General features: G+C 39.9%; 3 protein-coding genes across 3 annotated transcripts; 1 reads left to right on the forward strand and 2 right to left on the reverse strand.

The window, feature by feature from the left end:
• Positions 1-244: 244 nt before the first annotated feature.
• LOC133018495 (ubiquitin-conjugating enzyme E2 Q2-like) lies at positions 245-4,020 on the reverse strand. Its single transcript, XM_061084868.1, has 10 exons — positions 3,970-4,020; positions 3,302-3,415; positions 2,783-2,867; positions 2,634-2,694; positions 2,459-2,549; positions 2,314-2,372; positions 1,535-1,583; positions 1,307-1,402; positions 376-442; positions 245-276 (listed from the first exon to the last, which is right to left on the reverse strand). Exons 1-10 carry the CDS (start codon positions 4,018-4,020, stop codon positions 245-247), a joined length of 705 nt encoding a protein of 234 aa, XP_060940851.1.
• A 2,429-nt stretch (positions 4,021-6,449) lies between these two features.
• Positions 6,450-7,685, forward strand: LOC133018505 (forkhead box protein D1-like). Its single transcript, XM_061084881.1, has 2 exons — positions 6,450-6,464; positions 6,741-7,685. Exons 1-2 carry the CDS (start codon positions 6,450-6,452, stop codon positions 7,644-7,646), a joined length of 921 nt encoding a protein of 306 aa, XP_060940864.1. The 3' UTR covers positions 7,647-7,685.
• Positions 7,686-14,717: 7,032 nt separating this feature from the next.
• LOC133021465 (sialidase-2-like) lies at positions 14,718-17,875 on the reverse strand. The gene is given in 2 exon segments (XM_061088328.1): positions 14,718-17,378; positions 17,490-17,875. Coding segments are annotated over 2 exon segments (1,404 nt in total). The 5' UTR covers positions 17,823-17,875; the 3' UTR covers positions 14,718-16,307.
• Positions 17,876-18,158: the final 283 nt, after the last annotated feature.

Consider the following 18,158-nt stretch of genomic DNA (forward strand, 5'->3'; position numbering starts at 1 on the left):
TGATTCTTCAAACGTCAAAAAAACAACAGTAATGAAAGTACCAACTATAAAATACAATTTTTAAAATTTCTTGGCTCATGTATTGTCTAGGATGCTCAAATAAAAAAACAACATTTGCCAAATAATGTTTTTTCGCGAGAAAGATGATATATTCCCAGTTAAGTCAGACAGGGGGAGATATTCCAAAGAAAACAAGATTCTTTGACCCAAAGACATGTTTCCTGTGCATCGTGGCGGCAGCTCTTTATCCGTATTTTTTAGGTGGTGTGTACCAGCCTGGAAGAACAGACAAAAGAAAAACTGTTTGCCTACGATCTTTACCACAGTGAGTCCACAAAATAAATATGAAACTTACTCTGACAAACTGACACTTACCATTCTTCTCGTGGATTTGCACAAGGTATTCGTATGACTCTTGTGCTTTGGCAAGATTGTACTGGTTCTGAAAAACAAACAATGCTCTGTAAATGTCCTGCAATGCAAGAAATTACTGTAACAAACGATGGTTCAGATCTTGCTGCAATGCTGTCATTGCCCATCTCTCACTCCCCTGTCTCTTTCTACTGTTCGCAAAACATGACCAATGTGAATGCACCCGTCTCTCTAATATGCATTCATCATTTTTATGTCAGTAACATCTTTGAGCCTCTACTGCAGCTGAAGTGACAGATAATACACTGAAACTTCCTTTGCCAAAGTTGTCTGTGTTGCCTTCATGTGTCTGTTCAGAACTATAAACTACAGAAGTGGGAGATTTGTCAACTAAATGATAATAACTTGGCCACCAGGTATACTAGTTGGTAAAAAAATATTCATATTTAGAATATCTATTAATTTACATACAGGTAATGATTTTTTTCCAAGATGTTACTCAACCAATCGCTACTAGCGAGAGCTTCAGCCCTTTGATATTATATTTAAAAAAGGGGAAAAGAGGTTGGTTTTAGGCTGTGTAAGAATATACTGACATGTAAACACTTAAATGGCACAAGGTGAGATCACAGTCACCACAAGCATGTGGATGTTAACATTCAGAAAAAGGAGGTTGTTGCTGGGGCCAAAGTTAGCCACACTCAGCAGACCAATATGACATTCACCTGGAGACACTAGGATCCTGATTACGCTGTGATACATTTACACTGTTTGACTGTTTTCTTTCTTTGAGAATAGTCAAGTAGTCTAAATCATAAGTTCATTTTGGTTGCATGGCCAGGGAAACTAGTTGTTAGAGAATATCCCTACTATTCCCCTTTAGATGTGGTCAAACAACATTTTATGCAGCTTTATTCATTTTTAATATACCTACCGTTTTGGCTCCAAACTTCACCCTGGCTTTTCCTTCCACCAGAGTTGCAATTATCTGCATAATGACAGATTCTATGGAATAGGCACTACTCCAGCCCTGAAAAACACAAAACCACACAAGTCAGCCATGAATCCACGCCCTTTGTTGGTTTTATTATTTATTATCAAGACAAGAAAAATCACATCATAAAACGTAAGACGCCATAATAGCACACTAATGATCAAACACCTGTTTGGTGAGAAGTTCCATGCACAAGGCTCCTCCTCCTAGAACATACCTGAAATTAAAGTTTAAAGATGATAATTAAACATTTTAAAGCAGATATTTACATTTGGCAAAGAAGTATTCACATGAGAGGCTGAGGTCAGGTCTGGTTTACTTTGTCTGACTCAACATCAACTGAGATTCAGGATACATCAAAATGATTTAATTGATGTAAAAGGTATCAACTTATTTCAAAGGTGCACAACTCATAATTTAAAGAATGACAGCGATCATAAGCAACAGCAGTCAACAAAAACTGTAGCGACCCGATCACCCTCTCCCCCCCACCACACACAGATGAACTGGTGCTTAAATCAACCACCCTTGAGTGGGCCGCATCAACCTGACAGGCATTCTGCTTTTTGTGTCTGAACCTGAGAATTTACTGGATTACAGGCAAATGCGGAGTAAGAAATACAGTAGACCAGCCAACGATGATAAAAAAATGACAATGCCTCACCATGACAAACCTTATAATAGGGAATATATGCACAGCTCCTGCAAGCCTGATTGTGTTGGTGTATGAGTGTTTCTTTTAGTGTCAGAGCTGATGATTCACAGCCAATCATTCAAAAAAACATTCTGGACTATGCAGTAGGATCATTACTTTAATTCCATACTGCACCTAAAAACAACACAGTTGGACAAATTATTATTGTAACAAGTTTGCAGCGCTGTGTAAGATCAGCGAGAACTCTTTCTTCATACGTGAACTGGGCAGCAGGAGATCATGACACACTCACCCTCCGGACAGCACAGGGGAAATAACCCGTACAAAAGGTGGATCAAAGGGGAAATTATCCTGTCAAATGAAGAAAAGAAAAATGTCAGTTTTGAGAATTTTTTTTACTCCAAAAACTAATTGAGAAAAATCATCACAAGACTCACTTTATAAGAGAAATTGAGCAGAATGTAGTCCACTCCTTCTTTTTCTTTTAAGACCTGCAAGTCACTATGCAAAGGACTATCTGGGTCTACCCTGTAATGACAAATGGCAAGGTCAAATATAACAGAATACACAATATATTGCAAAATTGAAATTGTAAAAAAAGGGAAAACTTACATCTTTAATTTGATATGCCATTCATAAAGGCTGTCATTGACTAGTTCGACGTCATAAATACCTGCGATGTGAACAACACAAACAAAGAAGTTAACTTCAATCTGATGATTAGAGCTTGGAACAATAAAAATGGATGTCCGAGTAGTGACCTGTCTTGTAACCATGTGATCTGTAGATCTGTTTGAGTCCCTTCATTAGGCGGTCTGAGGCTTGCGTCGAGCCAGAGACTGCACCCTACAGATCACAAAGCTTTATCACACAGGTGACTACTGAAAGTAGTCTTACTCATTTATGAATGCACACAATTACACATTTAAACATTATCAACATGAAAATGGATAAAACAACTCTCCCTAAGCACATAGGAAAAGCTTTGTGAAGCTTAGGCCCTGTTCAGACCAGGTACTAACACGTGGACAGCACAGAATGTCTCCTGTGATTAGGTCTCACTTCCCTGCTCAATATGAATACACACATAGATAATTTCTGTTCACAAAAACAACTAATGAGGTTATATTATTTTTCCAGGGATATTGCCGTATTCCATACAGATGGATCAATTTCTTATATCAGTTCAGTTCACATAAATGTAGGTTATTTTCAAAGTCTACACTGTGGAAATGTAAAAAAAAAAGGCAGAAGATTTCAATCTTGCTTTTAGTTCCTACCTTTTGCTCTTGATTGATTGGACCAGCAGGTAGTGGCATTTCTACATCTGGATGTTGTGGCAGGTTGTAAAGACGACAGAGATAACAAATGAGACGCTTCATCTGTTGAAGGAGCTGCGGATTAAACCAGCAAGACCAAAAGTCAATAATAAACAACATACAATTTAAGTAGACCCCATTGAAAAACATAATAGCATAGTTTTTTGCAAATAGTATTATTTAAGGACCTTTTTTCTATTATGTATTAAGACCAGGATTGCTCAACCCTAGAAAGTACCAACTCTAAAATGCAATTTCTAAAATTTTTAGGACTGCAAAGCAGCACTGGGCGGGCCCGAGCACATGCATTTAGAAGCGTTGCGAGCGTTTTGCCTGAAAAAAATAAATAATGACTGAGGAAATATTGACACATAGAGCTGTTCAGGCTTGGACTCTGATCATGAGACAGAAGTTTGGTGCTGATAGGACAATGCGCAGTGGAGTTATGACAACATCGTCTCCTTTGGCGAAGGATGAACCTTCGCCTTACCTCAATGTTTACACGGTTTGAGGAAATGTCCCAATTCTGAGAGAGAGAGAGAGAGAGAGAGAGAGAGAGAGAGAGAGAGAGAGAGACGTCACCTTTGCAAGACATAAAGATCACTTTGATCTTTGACCACTGTCATTACAGGATTGGAGTTGTTTGTTGACAGCTCAGCATCATAGGATTCACGGTCCATGTATGTCTGCGATACAGAACATCGTGTTTTAATGGCATGTAATCAAACTTTGACGCCACGCCACGGTCACACCTTGTGACGAAAAATCGTGCTTTGTGAGGTCAGTGACTTTGGCTGTTGACATTTGATAACCAAATCGAATCAGTTTATCTGACGTCCAGGTGAATTGTTTTACCAAATTTGAGGAAATTACTTCACAGCGTTCTTGAAATATATTGTGTTCACTAGAATGGCACATACGTACGGACAACCAGAAAACATAATGCCTGCACGGAGATATGAAAAAGAACAATAGAATACACTAGAGGACAGGGGGAAACTGGAGAGGCATAGCACATATCCTTTGGTACAGTGGTCGGAAACCCGTTGATCGCGACAAGTCTACACTGTCAATCCCCAAACACTCTGGACTCACCCGCTGAGGTTGCCGTAGATCAGCTATGTGTTGGTTGTCTGTTGTTCACACAGGCAGCGTATGTCAGCTACTGGTGGCAGAGCTGCTGGTTTATCTACTGCATTTCTTTTAAAACAAGTTGGAGTATGTTTTACATTAAACATACCTACATCAAAGGATCAAAGGATCAGAGGACATACAATCTTACAATGCATCCTAGAATTCCGATATGTACATTTGTGACTTTGATCTGATTAAACCAGCCGTATCCATGGCAACAATACACCATAATAAGAACCAGGATTGCTCAACCCTGGAAAGTAACAACTATAAAATACAATTTCTAAAATTTCTAGGACTGCAAGGCAGCACTAGGCGGGTTTGAGCACATGCATTAAGAAGCGTTGCAAGAAAAAATAAGGAAATAAGGAATTGGAAATATTGACACATAGAGCTGTTCAGGCTTGAACTCTGATCATGAGGCAGAAGTTTGGTGGTGATAGGACAATGCGCAGTGGAGTTATGTCAACATCGTCTCCTTTGGCGAAGGATGAACCTTCGCCTTACCTCAATGATTACACGGCTTGAGGAAATGTCTCAATTCTGAGAGAGACAGAGAGAGAGAGAGAGAGAGAGAGAGAGAGAGAGAGAGAGAGAGAGAGAGAGAGAGAGAGAGGTCACCTTTGCAAGACATAAAGATCACTTTTATCTTTGACCACTGACACTGTCACTGCAGGAGTGGAGTTGTTTGTTGACGGCTCAGCATCAGAGGACTCATGGTCCATGTATGTCTGCGATACAATACATCGCGTTGGCGTGTAATCAAACTTTGACGCCACGGTCACACCTTGTGACAAAAAATCTATCTTTGAGTTAGTTTGTATCTCATCTTGTTGTGATTACACTCATCTCAATTTGAAGTCGATCTGATGTAAGCCCTGGTACAATTACCTCAAAGTAAAAATGTGGAATATGGCCAAATGGCCACTAATTGCAAAATAGCAGGCTTCTTGTTGCGTTTTTCAAATGCACCTAAATACTTTTTTGTTTGTCTGGTCATGATACACATGTGTATCGATTTTTTGTGAAGATCGGTCAATGTGAACATGTTCCGGGGGTCTCTGGGGGCACCGTTGAGCCATTTTGCGACGCCCATTGAAAATTCCTCCAGAATACCTAAATTTTCACCACCTTCTAACTTTCTGCAAATTTTTGTAAGAATGTGAGCATGTTAAAGCCCACAAAGAGCCAATTAATTTGCCTGAAAAAAAAGAAAAAAAAGAATCCTTACAATTTCAATAGGGCCTCACCTGTCAGTGCATGTCAGTGCTCGGGCCCTAATAAACATGTGATGGGAAGTAACTGAGAACTTTAACTTCAGTTTAGTAGATCACTCCAGAGGCTAATATTTAAAAAAAATAAGATAAGCTAACACTTCACTGATCCCACACTGGGGATATTAATTAGTGGAAGCAGCAGATAGAATCACGTAGACAAGACTATAAAAGGCAATCAAATAAATGTGTTTTTATAAAAATAGAAAGAATATATACATTATATACACCTGAGTTCAGATGTGAATTATTATAATGACATTAAAATGGATATTGCAAATATTGAAATAGACATATCCATATATATATATAAGTATAGAATTAATGATTTTCACACTAAGAGGCATATGTAATACTGTAATATGATATAATTGGTATACGTTTTATACAGATAATGTGCAAGAGGACACTATGGGCAAAAGGACTTTTACAGCTCGACAATCATTACTTTGTGGATTAAGTAATTGTTTAATGTAAAAGGATGTTGAGCTTCTACAAATAATTGCTCATATTCATAGCTTAAGTTAAAGTTGGCTCCACATTGATAATTTACAAAGCTGATCACAAATTAAGTCAATGATAAAAGTCAACAACATAATTTATTATTAGAGCCAATCTCCATTTAGGGTCCTCTGATTAAAAATGGAGTTTAAGTTGGAATCTTTAACTCCCATCGCTGTTAATCAATACACATGTGGACTATGAACTTCATGAAAGTACACGCTATAATGGGCCTATAAATCTAAATAAACAAAATATTGTACAAACCATTAATTTGATCATATAACTGAGTGGATTACCAATCATCAGTTAATGCTACAGGACCATGAAAGATCTGAAGCTTCATGTCTCAGCTCATTGCTGTGTTCAGGAGGAACATGAGGAGGAGGAAGTTTGCAGTGGGGGCTGAAAAGTGGAGGATACAGTCAGATGCGTAACTCTTAGTGAATGAAAGGGGAGAAGGGCGTTTGCGCCTGCTTCGTCCAAAACAGGCGCTCGGCCACCTGGACACTCTGGGGACCATGACCTTGGACTTTATGGAGCTGGAGACGGACATTGACGTGGAGGGACAGACAGATAATGGAGGTCATGGAGATGTGAGGAACACATGTGTGTCACTGCTCAGTAACACGAAGGCAGACTTGGAGCAGAGCGCGTCCTCCCTCGCTCCTCGGCTGCGGGAGGATGGAGGCTTCTCTGTGCGGGGGGGGTCCTCGGCGAAGCCCCCCTACTCGTACATCGCTCTCATCACCATGGCCATCCTGCAGAGCCCGGAGAAGAGGCTGACCCTCAGTGACATATGCGATTTTATCAGCATGCGCTTCGCGTATTATCGGGAGAAATTCCCCGCGTGGCAGAACTCCATCCGGCACAACCTGTCTCTGAACGACTGCTTCGTGAAGATGCCCCGGGAGCCTGGGAATCCCGGGAAGGGAAACTACTGGACCCTGGATCCCATGTCCGCAGATATGTTTGAGAATGGGAGTTTTCTTCGGCGGAGGAAACGCTTCAAGAGGCGACGCTTCCTTCTGGGAACGGTGAAGGAGTCCGAGGCGCAAGAGCGCATCAGTCGCATGTCGGTGTTTCCTCCGCTCGGAGGGCGCAGGATGGTTTCCTGTCTCCAGGGTCTTGACCTGGAAACAGCAGGGGGTTTAAGACCCCTCACTAGTCCCAGCCTCCCACCTGTGAACCGGATTATACCTAAGCTCCCGTCGCTTCTCTCCAAGAGTTTCCCCTCGTCTCGAACCTTTGAACATCTCCACCCGGGACGCTGCGCACTCGTCGCACCTCTGCCTCCAAACTTCATGCCTCCTGTGTCGCTGCGCGGAATCCTACCCAACTCCCCTGTTACTCAGTTATCCTCTGTTCCTGTTGGCATCTTTAAACATTTCCTCTGATTTAATTTGATTTGATGATCTAATGATGCCCCTGAATGTCTGAACTCACAGAGAAATTAACTGAATCTTCTTCCCCGCTAAATAAACTCTTTATATATATAACTCTGGCTATGGCCTAATCTTACAACTTGGCCAATGTATTTGTGTGTTTTCTTGACGCAAATGATGTTGAATAAATAATATTTTACGGCTCTTATAAGGTTCGGAATAAAAATGTGATGGTATTTACACCGTCTGTGCAGTTTGAAGGGTTTATCATTATTCATAAACACAATTGAATAATGAAGGTCATTAGGCTGTCTTTGTTTTCATATAACCTTTTGTTGAGAGTTTTACTTATTTATGAAATAGTAAATGTATTGAAAGATCTGAGCGAAGTGAGCAACTAAAACATATAAATAATAGTAATAATAATAGAAGTAGTAATAGTACTGAGGAGACTTAAAGTGTTCAGATGTGACTGTTGATGATTGGTCAGCTTTCCTAAAAATGTTAAAAAAGTCTGTGTGTGTGTGAGAGTGTGTGTGTGCGTGTGTGTGCGTGTGCGTGTGTGTGCGTGTGTGTGCGTGTGTGTGCGTGTGTGTGTGTGTGTGTGTGTGTGTGTGGTTCCATATATTATGTTGCGGGGACCTAAATCTCATTATAGGGACTTGACTTTCTCATGGGGACAAAAAGTAAGCCCCAATAATTTAAATCATTACATTTCAAGGTGAAGTCATGTTTTAAGTTTAGGTTAAGTTTAAGTTTAGGTCATGGTTAAATTTAAGGTTAGGTTCAGGTTAAGGTTAGGATTAGGTAAGTATAGTAACTATGGATAAGCGTAGAGTAGGTCTCCAGGAAATCATTGTAAATCAATGTAATGTATTCTGAATGGAGACAGAACTGTGTGTGTGTGTGTGTGTGTGAGAGAGAAACAGACGTTTTGCACATCATGTTAGAAGGTGGGTCCACCTCACTCAGCACAGGCATGTAGCAACACACGCGGTTCTTGTTTACATCTCTGCAGCTCAAATAAGTAACATGTGCAGTGTTTGCTCTGTCAGCATGTAGTGCACATGAAATACATCTGGTCATCTGGTCGCCAGGTGATATCAGCCTGACACTGTGACTGTCCTCAATGAAGGGAAGTCAAGGCAATATCCTTACAAGAACAACATGGAAACATAAAAAGCTAAATGATGAGTTGGTCAGAGTTAACGACAAATACAAAGATTCTGAATGTGCTTTCCAGTGTTCACCTGTAAAAGCACATCAATGCCTAACAACCCTCACAAGTGGTGAAACATATTTTTCGGGTTATAATAAATTGACCTCTAACGTATCTCAACTTTCTGAAACATGAAGATGTCCCAGTGTTTACTTCAATCTATCAACAACTAATTTTGCATTAGTTATATATGTAATAAGTACAGTCAGTTTTACCATATTGACTGTTTTGCACTAGATACATTTATCCGTCAAATGTGTTGAGGAAAATCATGTTGGTCGTATCAGATATTCGTCCGTACGCAAACATCTGCCTTCCACTCAAACAACCATTCATATTTGATTTTCATTCAATTATAGCACACTTACACACTTGTTTCCAAAATCTCTGTGTATCTCCATTGAGTGTGGAACATTAAAGCCGGACAGAGAAAAGTGAGCACAGCCCCTGAGATGAGCTTGAACTCAGTGGCAGGTTGGAGTGGAGTGTAAATATTTAGAAGAAAGAGGGAGTCGTTAGACCTCAGCACTGCAGGAATAGACAGATGACGTAGACACAGCAGTGTCACCGATGAGCTGGGAATGTATCCATAGCAGCAAAAGGGACTCTCTGAGGTCTAACTGAGACCCTGAGACCTAGACACTGTTAGACCAGAGTCTCAAATCCATTTATCAACAACACCTCAATATTTAAAAAGCAGATTTAACTGAGTGACACGTTGGAAAGAGAGTTCATCAGAAAATTGGCCCAGCTACACCTGATTGCATTTAACTACATATTTTAAAAATTCTTAATTGCATAATTGTTAGCTTATATCTTGATGGCTCGAACTGCTAACTGAAAGACCAATGAACAACACAAGACAAAAATATAACCTACAATAAACTAAAATATATTTATATTTAAATATTTATTATTACAAAAAATATAATATCCAGCTGGTTAAAGTCAATGTCTGCTGAGAAAAAAAAGATGGGTTAAAGTCTATGTGACTATAGTTATGTTTAAAAAATGAGTGATGTGAGGGACTTTCCTTTCACTTGACAGGAGTCAGTGTTGTATTGATATTGGTAACAGGAAAAATAAGTTTCCTGCTGATTTAGTTTTTGGCAGATCATCGGTTTCCTGTGGGTGGAAATCCTGCAGAGGAACAATTTTGACTGTAAATCAGTGACAAGCACAATCATTTCTGAAAGATAAACTTTTAATTTGTTTTCATGTTGGAAACCATCTGCTCTTCAATGAAATCACATTATTTTGTACATTTACACAATTGTCATGGTTTGTAAAGACAGAGAAGTTTTAACATTTTGTAGATACAAACCAACAAGGCTACCTGCTTAATTTCTTTCTTCTCCCCCCCACTCCTTTACACATGCAAACAAACCCTTACACAGTTAGGTCTTAGTTGGCAGTCGTCTCTACTTCAGCTATGTTTGTCTCGCCAGCTGAAGACTGCACTTATGAAGAGTGAGAGCACTGGGAGGCAGGCAGGTCGGTTAGTGACAGACAGGAACACCCACCAATCATTCCATTTGGTTTGTATGAAATGACTGGTCATGTTTATTACAGTCCTGTGAGGGCCATAGAAAAATCACAAGTTTCAGAAACAAAAGAAGAATTACATTGGAGAAGAACGTTATAACATAATGCCACATCGTTTTCATGGTTGTTAGAGCTGAAATCAAAAGCAAAACAAAATCAAAACGCGAGCATAAAATAAAATATAGTGGCTCTTAATCATTTTAATAAATTAAACTTTGATTATGATCTCCTGACTTAATAGTCATTATATCTATCGAGCCTTGGAAGTGTCTTTAAAGTCAAAATGTTATGTAGGCTATAACAACAGTATGGAAATTGACATCACTGTCAAATGCCTTCCTCGACCTGCTCGTAGCTAAACATCACAGAAGATATCCCGTAATATGTTTCGTTGGGCTCCCCACGCTCCAGTAGACACACAAACAACCCCTCACCAATATAAGCCAGGTCTGAGTAACCACTGGCTCCTTCGTTAATGATCCAGGGGTTGCTCCATTTGTCTGGATCTTGTGGGGATTTGTTCAGATAAACTCCTAAATCTTTTCTTTTTTTCTTATGGCTTGTGTGGGTGAAGAGCAGCCAGGTGTTGTTGCTGGGGAGTTCAGCCCCCGTACATACATCTTTAGCTGGAAAGGAGACCACACTCCCCTGACAGCCTTCTTCGCCCGTTTCAAAAAGCTTCTCATGCTCCTTACTGCAGGTCAGTTTGGAAAAATCGTATGCAGTAGAGCGACTACATAATATTCAAAAACAGCAAGAGTATGACCAGGAAGCCAGAACATAAACAGCACCACCCTGCAGTCCGTAAACATCACAAATATCCCTCTTTCCTCTCCTCCTCCCATTTCCCTTGTTTCTGTTGCTCCGCACCACTCTGCCCTGTTGCTCTTGTGATTAAATTCATCTTGAGATTTGAAATAATTAAATTCTCAGACTGGAGTTGCTTTTGAGTCTTTATAATAATAAGCTCTGCAGAGTTTATACAACAAGCACGGGTGCTCAAAATGGAACAACTGGCCGCAAGTTCACAAAAGCCAGAACTTATACAAAGAGGCGTTAGATAACACATAATATGAAAAGAAGAAGACATGCCAGAACTAATACAAAGAGATGCTTCATAAAACGTAATATGAAATAAGACATGAAATCCTCCTCTGTGTCTATCTGCTCTGTCTGTCCGCTGTAGCAAACTCCCTGTTTGCCAAGGTCACAGCAGTGAGACACCTCGTCAGGGGATTTCCACAACCTTAGACACTGGTCAGTGGAATTTTCCATAACACACTGTATCCATTCCTTCCTCTGGTGCTCATTAAAAAAAAGTAGAGCTGACAGATGCTGGGGACCCAAGCCAGGGACCCTAGAGGGACAGAAGGGACGATTTCCACTTCTTTGAGCTCAGACCACTAGCAAAGACACAATTCAGAGGTGTGTAAATAAAATAATAAAATAAAAGTCAATCTAGTTCTGAATATTCACATGTATTTCAACCCTTAGAAAAAAAGATGGAGGGCTCATGAATGAAAAACCCTCATCTCCAGACTATTTTCCAAAAACATGCACATCAGCAGATGCTGTCGGTTTCGGAATTACCAGACTAAACTGCTTTTCAGGAAACAAAAGCGGGAAAATACGCCCAAGCCTAGTTTCAGTTCATTAACTTTCAGCTCACTTAGCAGCAGGGAGGAGAAGGGACCAGGAATAGCAGGGGAAGTGAAACAGAGACATTGCCTCATGTTGATTTTACAAGTTGGTAAAGATGCTCCTGCAATTCAAGAAAAAAATTATGTATCAGTCACAGTTACTTGTGGCTGGGCAGCCAATTTTTTCCAACAATAGCGATAGATCTCTTATTAAACCAATGTCCATTGTATAAGCTGTCTGTTCGGAACCGGCTGTTTGCTTTGACAGCTGATGTGAGTGACTGCGGAGGTGAGGGATGTTCACTGTGTTCTTACATGATGCATCCACCAGGATTTATACAGTTTGAGTTGCACTACAGTCCCAGATAGGGAGGAGAACGTATTTTAGAATCTGTATTTGGTTCTTTGAGGAAAGCCAAACTTTCAGACAAGTTTGACAAGGTGTTTTCTGAGATATGTGACGATACTGTCATCACACAGTGACTCTGATGATGGGCTGACACACCAACGCCATCACAGAATGCTTTCTGAGTTTGTAACTAGAACCCGCTCCCAACATCCGGTTTGTCACGTCCGCAACCACATTTCAAACAAGCAAAAACATTTAAAGGTAAGAATAATGTCTGAACCAGGAAACAAAAACCATTCTGTGTTAAATTCCCCTGTTGCTCACAGCTTGTAACAGGAATAAGTAAATGTGCAGAGTCATGCTGTAGCTCAGCACCGCCCCTTACAACCATATGCACCCAACAGAAAGCCGACAGAACTCGACAGGGATTTTGTATTTTGTGTCAGAATCTGGCCCAAGCCCAAAGTAGTTCATATAAAGCTGCACTGAGTTTGTCTCACGTTGTTCCTCCCCCCTAAGTTGAGAAAGCACTGTCAGCAACCACACAATGTTAGTATTCACTTCAAAAAACAATAGGGATACAAAGCAAGATGGATTCATATGTGCGTTGGGAAGACTCTTTCATAAGACTAAAAACTGAGTTTTTCTTATTACCATAATTACCAATAAATCTCCAAACAGATCTCAACATTTTACATGATGATTCCTGAAGAAAATTTTTGAGATAATTCCCCAAAGCACAGATTTCTTAATTCGCTCCAAGTAAAGACGGTTCTACGACAACAGCATTATTTGCAAGTTATCTACTCCTATATAAAAATAGTCAATGGTGCAGGTTGACATTACATACAGGTTTTTGTTGGTCATTTGATGAGAGAGGAATAATATTTAACTTGCAATGTTGGCTTTAGTTTTTATGACAGTTCTTTAGTTGGAATTTTAAGGCATTTTCATAAACAGATTGTGATTTAAGGACTTAATGCACCTTTTATGTCACACACTATCAGTCAGAGGCTCAACTGAGCTGCTTACCAGGCAGTTTGGGATAAATAAGGACTTTATTTGAACTGTGAATCAAGCAAAGCTGTTGGACTGGAGCTCCAGAAAAACATATATAGGAATATTAGCATAGTAGGTCCACTTTAAAGGAATCCATGCACTTTATTTTCAGCTTTTATTGGTCAATAACTTATGTGACAAAAGTTCCACCATTTTTTTCCGAAATAGTAACAACTATTTCATTGCCAAGTGGAATAAAACCTAATCGCAGCCAATAACCAGAGCATCAACCAAAATAACGTTTAACAGTGCCAGGTAATGCATCATGCCATGGTTGCTTAGCTGGAGTGAACTTTGGTTATGGCCTCAAGTTCTGGTCTCCATGTGTGTTAGTCTTTAAATGCTCATTGGTTTAACTTACGTGATTATTATGACAGAGAGCGCTGAGATCAGTGTGGGAGAAACATGAAGGATCAGGTAAAGGCCCTGTAGGGAGAGGGTAAGAACTTAAAACGCAAATAGCAATGGATACAAACACACAATCTTCTTTGATGTTCTATGGCCAGGAACTCATAAATACAAGGTTGTTTTCTGTCAGTTAGGAGGGCAGTTTCTAATGTTGCGCTCTGTAACAAGCCACATCTTTATACTGCTAAACTTTATTAATTTGGCTTCAGCTTTCATCCACATTTTATAGGGCTTCAGAACGCCTGACTCCGAGAGGTAGGGCTTGTTGAACAGGGCTCACCCACTGTTAGCTTTGTAAACAGATATAAACCACACACACATACACACTCAGCAAAGGAAAGAAACAGCGAATCCATATAGGAACTGAGAAAAAGAGATTCTCAACTAAACCTCAAAGGACACTGTGTAAATTGTAAAAGTGGTGTACTGGCTACACCTGATTGCATTTAATTACATATTTTAAAAGTTCTTAATTGCATACTTGTTAGCTTATATCTTGATGGCTCAAACTGCTAACTGAAAGACCAATGAACAACACAAGACAAAAATATAACCTACAATAAACTAAAATATATTTATATTTAAATATTTATTATTACAAAAAATATAATATCCAGCTGGTTAAAGTCAATGTCTGCTGAGAAAAAAAAGATGGGTTGAAGTCTACGTGACTATAGTTATGTTTAACAAATGAGTGATGTGAGGGACTTTCCTTTCACTTGACAGGAGTCAGTGTTGTATTGATATTGGTAACAGGAAAAATAAGTTTCCTGCTGATTTAGATTTTGGCAGATCGGTTTCCTGTGTTTTGGAAGTCCTGCAGAGGAACAATTTTGACTGTTAATCAGTGACAAGCACATTCATTTCTGAAAAAGAAACTTTTAATTGTTTTTTATATTGCAAACATTCTGCTCTTCAATGAAATCACATTATTTTGTACATTTACACAATTGTCATGGTTTGTAAAGACAGAGAAGTTTTAACATGTTGTAGATACAAACCAACGAGGCTACCTGCTTAATTTCTTTCTTCTCCCCCCCACTCCTTTACACATGCAAACAAACCCTTATACAGTTAGGTCTTAGTTGGCAGTCGTCTCTACTTCAGCGATGTTTGTCTCGCCAGCTAAAGACTGCAGTTATGAAGAGTGAGAGCACTGGGAGGCAGGCAGGTCGGTTAGTGACAGACAGGAACACCCGCCAATCATTCCATTTGGTCTGTATGAAATGACTGGTCATGTTTGTTACAGTCCTGTGAGGGCCACAAGCAAATCTTAAAAAAAAAAAAAAAGGTTTCAGAAACAAAAGAAGAATTACATTGGAGAAGAACGTTATAACCTAATGCCACATCGTTTTCATGGTTGTTCGAGCTGAAATCAAAAGCAAAACAAAATCAAAACGCGAGCATAAAACAAAATATAGTGGCTCTTATTCATTTTAATAAATTAAACTTTGATTATGATCTCCTGACTTAATAGTCATTTTATCTATTGAGCCTTGGAAGTCTCTTTAAAGTCAAAATGTTATGTAGGCTATAACAACAGTACGGAAATTGACATCACTGATCATTAGATTAGATTAGATTAAATTTCTTTATTTATCCACACAACGTGGAAATTCACTTGTTACAGCAAAAATAAGAGAAAACAGAATTTAAATAACAGTGCCGAAGCACAATAAAAAAGATCACAATATGTACACTACTAAACTACACATAATGAGAGTACAGAAACAAAAACAAAAACAAAAACAAACATGCAAAAACAGACACTGTGCAAAAGCAGGTACTGGGGAGAAAGTGGAATGATGTGAGTGTTATTGTAATGAAAACAAAAATATTATAAGTAATTTTCCAACAGTAGTGACCATGATACAGAAAATAATTAAAAAGTAAGTGACCATAATATAAATAATACTACAAGATAGCATAATGGAAATATAAATATTGCAATCTAACCATTATAAGTGACCATGATATAAATATAGATGTAAAGTGTTGAATATTATTGTGCATAGTAGTGATCTGAGTAAAAAATAAAAAATAAATAAGAAAAATAAAAATACAAATACAGCTATGGTGCGAGGTTGAGTGGAGATAGAGATAATAGACAGGGACTACAACATTATCAGGTGGTGCTGGTGTTGTAGAGCCTGACTGCAGCCGGGATGAAGGACCTGCGGAACCTCTCCTTCTTACACCGTGGGTGTAACAGTCTGCTGCTGAAGGAGCTGCTCAGGGACCCCACATTGTGTAGGGGGTGAGAGGTGTTGCCCATGATGGACGCCAGCTTGGCTAACATCCTTCTGTCCCCCACTTCCTCAATGGAGTCCAGAGGACAGTCCAGGACAGAGCTCGCTCTTCTTATCAGTCTGTTGAGCCTGCTCCTGTCTCTGTCCGTGCTACCCCCCCTCCAGCAGACCACAGCGTAGAAGATGGCTGAGGCCACCACAGAGTCATAAAAAGTCCTGAGGAGAGCCCTGCACACTCTGAAGGACCTCAGCCTCCTCAGCAGGTGGAGGCGGCTCTGGCCCTTCTTTTAGAGTGCATGTGTGTGGAACAATGCCTTTCTCGACCTGTCTGTAGCTAAACATCACAGAAGATATCTGGTGAACTGTTTTCTCGGACACCTTTTCTTCCCCCTTCCCACCCTCCAGTAGACACACAAACAATCCCTCACCAATATAAGCCAGGTCTGAGTAACCACTGGCTCCTTTTTTAATGATCCAGGGTTCGCTCCAATTTTCTGGATCCTGTGGGGATGTGTTCAGATAAACTCCTAAATCATTTCTTTCTTTCACATCGCTTGTGTGGGTGAAGAGCAGCCAGGTGTTGTTGCTGTTGTCTTCAGCCCCTGTACCTGCATCTATAGCTGGAAAGGAGACCACACTCCCCTGACAGCCGAACTTGCCCGTTTCAGAAAGGTTCTCATGGTCCATACTGCAGGTCACGTTGGAAAATTTGACACCCTTCCGACTGACAGCTTCCACTCGATGGCCACTCTTACTACGGGCGTTGCAGTAGACGTGGTTGCCTTCGTCTTCTAAGAGCTCTGCCATTTGACATTCATCTGATTCGATTTTAAGCATTTTGCCAAAGTGCCACCCATTTTCTGGACCATCAGTGTACAGGGCGAGAGCAAATTTAGCACGTGAATAATAGGGTATTTTGGAGCCTTTTTATTTTTTTGGATAAGCGCAGACAGGAACAATCAAACTGCCGCTCTGCGTTTGAATACCATGGCCCGGCCCGACAGCAAATGTGGCCCATTTACCGATTCTTTTGTGCAGATTTTTGTGCAGAGTCAAATCTGTCACATCGCTCCATTTTTCATCTTCGTCGTAGGTGATGTAGCAGAGCTTAGCCTTGTTGCAGTTACCATCTATCTGCATCTCTTCTGTACATTTATTTTGAACACAGATGAAAAACAGGAACAGTTTGTTACTCCTCTTCTCATACACTGGGCAGGGGTTCATGGTACGGTGACCAGAAACATGTGCCTTTTTCACTTCTTTGAGGTCCGACCACTAGAAAAGACACAATTCAGAGGTGTGTAAATAAAATAATAAAATAAAGGTCTATCTAGTTCTGTAATGTATTTCAGCCATTAGAAAAAAGAATGCTTTTGAGGCAATTACCTGAATCTCATTAGAGTCCCCATTACGCTTTCCTGTTTTCATCACCAGTAATTCAGCATTGGAATCTGTAGAAGTCTTCCGCTTCTCTGCAAAGGCGAAAAGAGTTTTCTTCTGGCTGTTGTAGCAAAGAGCAGGAATCCTGTACACACCTCCCTCCTGAGAGTCAAAGACCGTTGTCATTGTGGGTTTACGTCCCTCCTGAGAGTTAGAGACCTTTGTCAGTATCTTCTGAGAGTCAGAGACCGTTGTCCTTTTGGGTTTGTGTCCCTCCTGAGAGTTAGAGACCGTTAGCATTTCCATGTTGGGTTTACGTCCCTTCTGAGAGTTTCCCATGTTGGGTTTACACGTATAAAACAGTCACTCTAAAGAGAAAAGACAGACTCGTAATGTGTGTCTCTTCACAATCATCAACGTCTGCAGCTGCATTTATAGAGTGAGGGAGGGGACTTGATTAAGGTGTCAGCTGATGATAAATGAGGATGAAGGAAGTTCCCCAGCTGGAGCAGAGCCAAAAGCTTTTTGAAAGTTTCTTTCTATTTATCAAAAAGATTCTTTACTTTTCTAACACAATGTGTCACCCGAATTATGCCTGAGAAGTATAAATTTCGATCCTGGTTAAAAAAATAATAGTCAATATGAAATCTTGAATTAAGCCCTATTTGCATATTG

Source organism: Limanda limanda, chromosome 2 (genome assembly GCF_963576545.1).
Source record: "Limanda limanda chromosome 2, fLimLim1.1, whole genome shotgun sequence".
Taxonomy (NCBI): Eukaryota; Metazoa; Chordata; class Actinopteri; order Pleuronectiformes; family Pleuronectidae; genus Limanda; species Limanda limanda.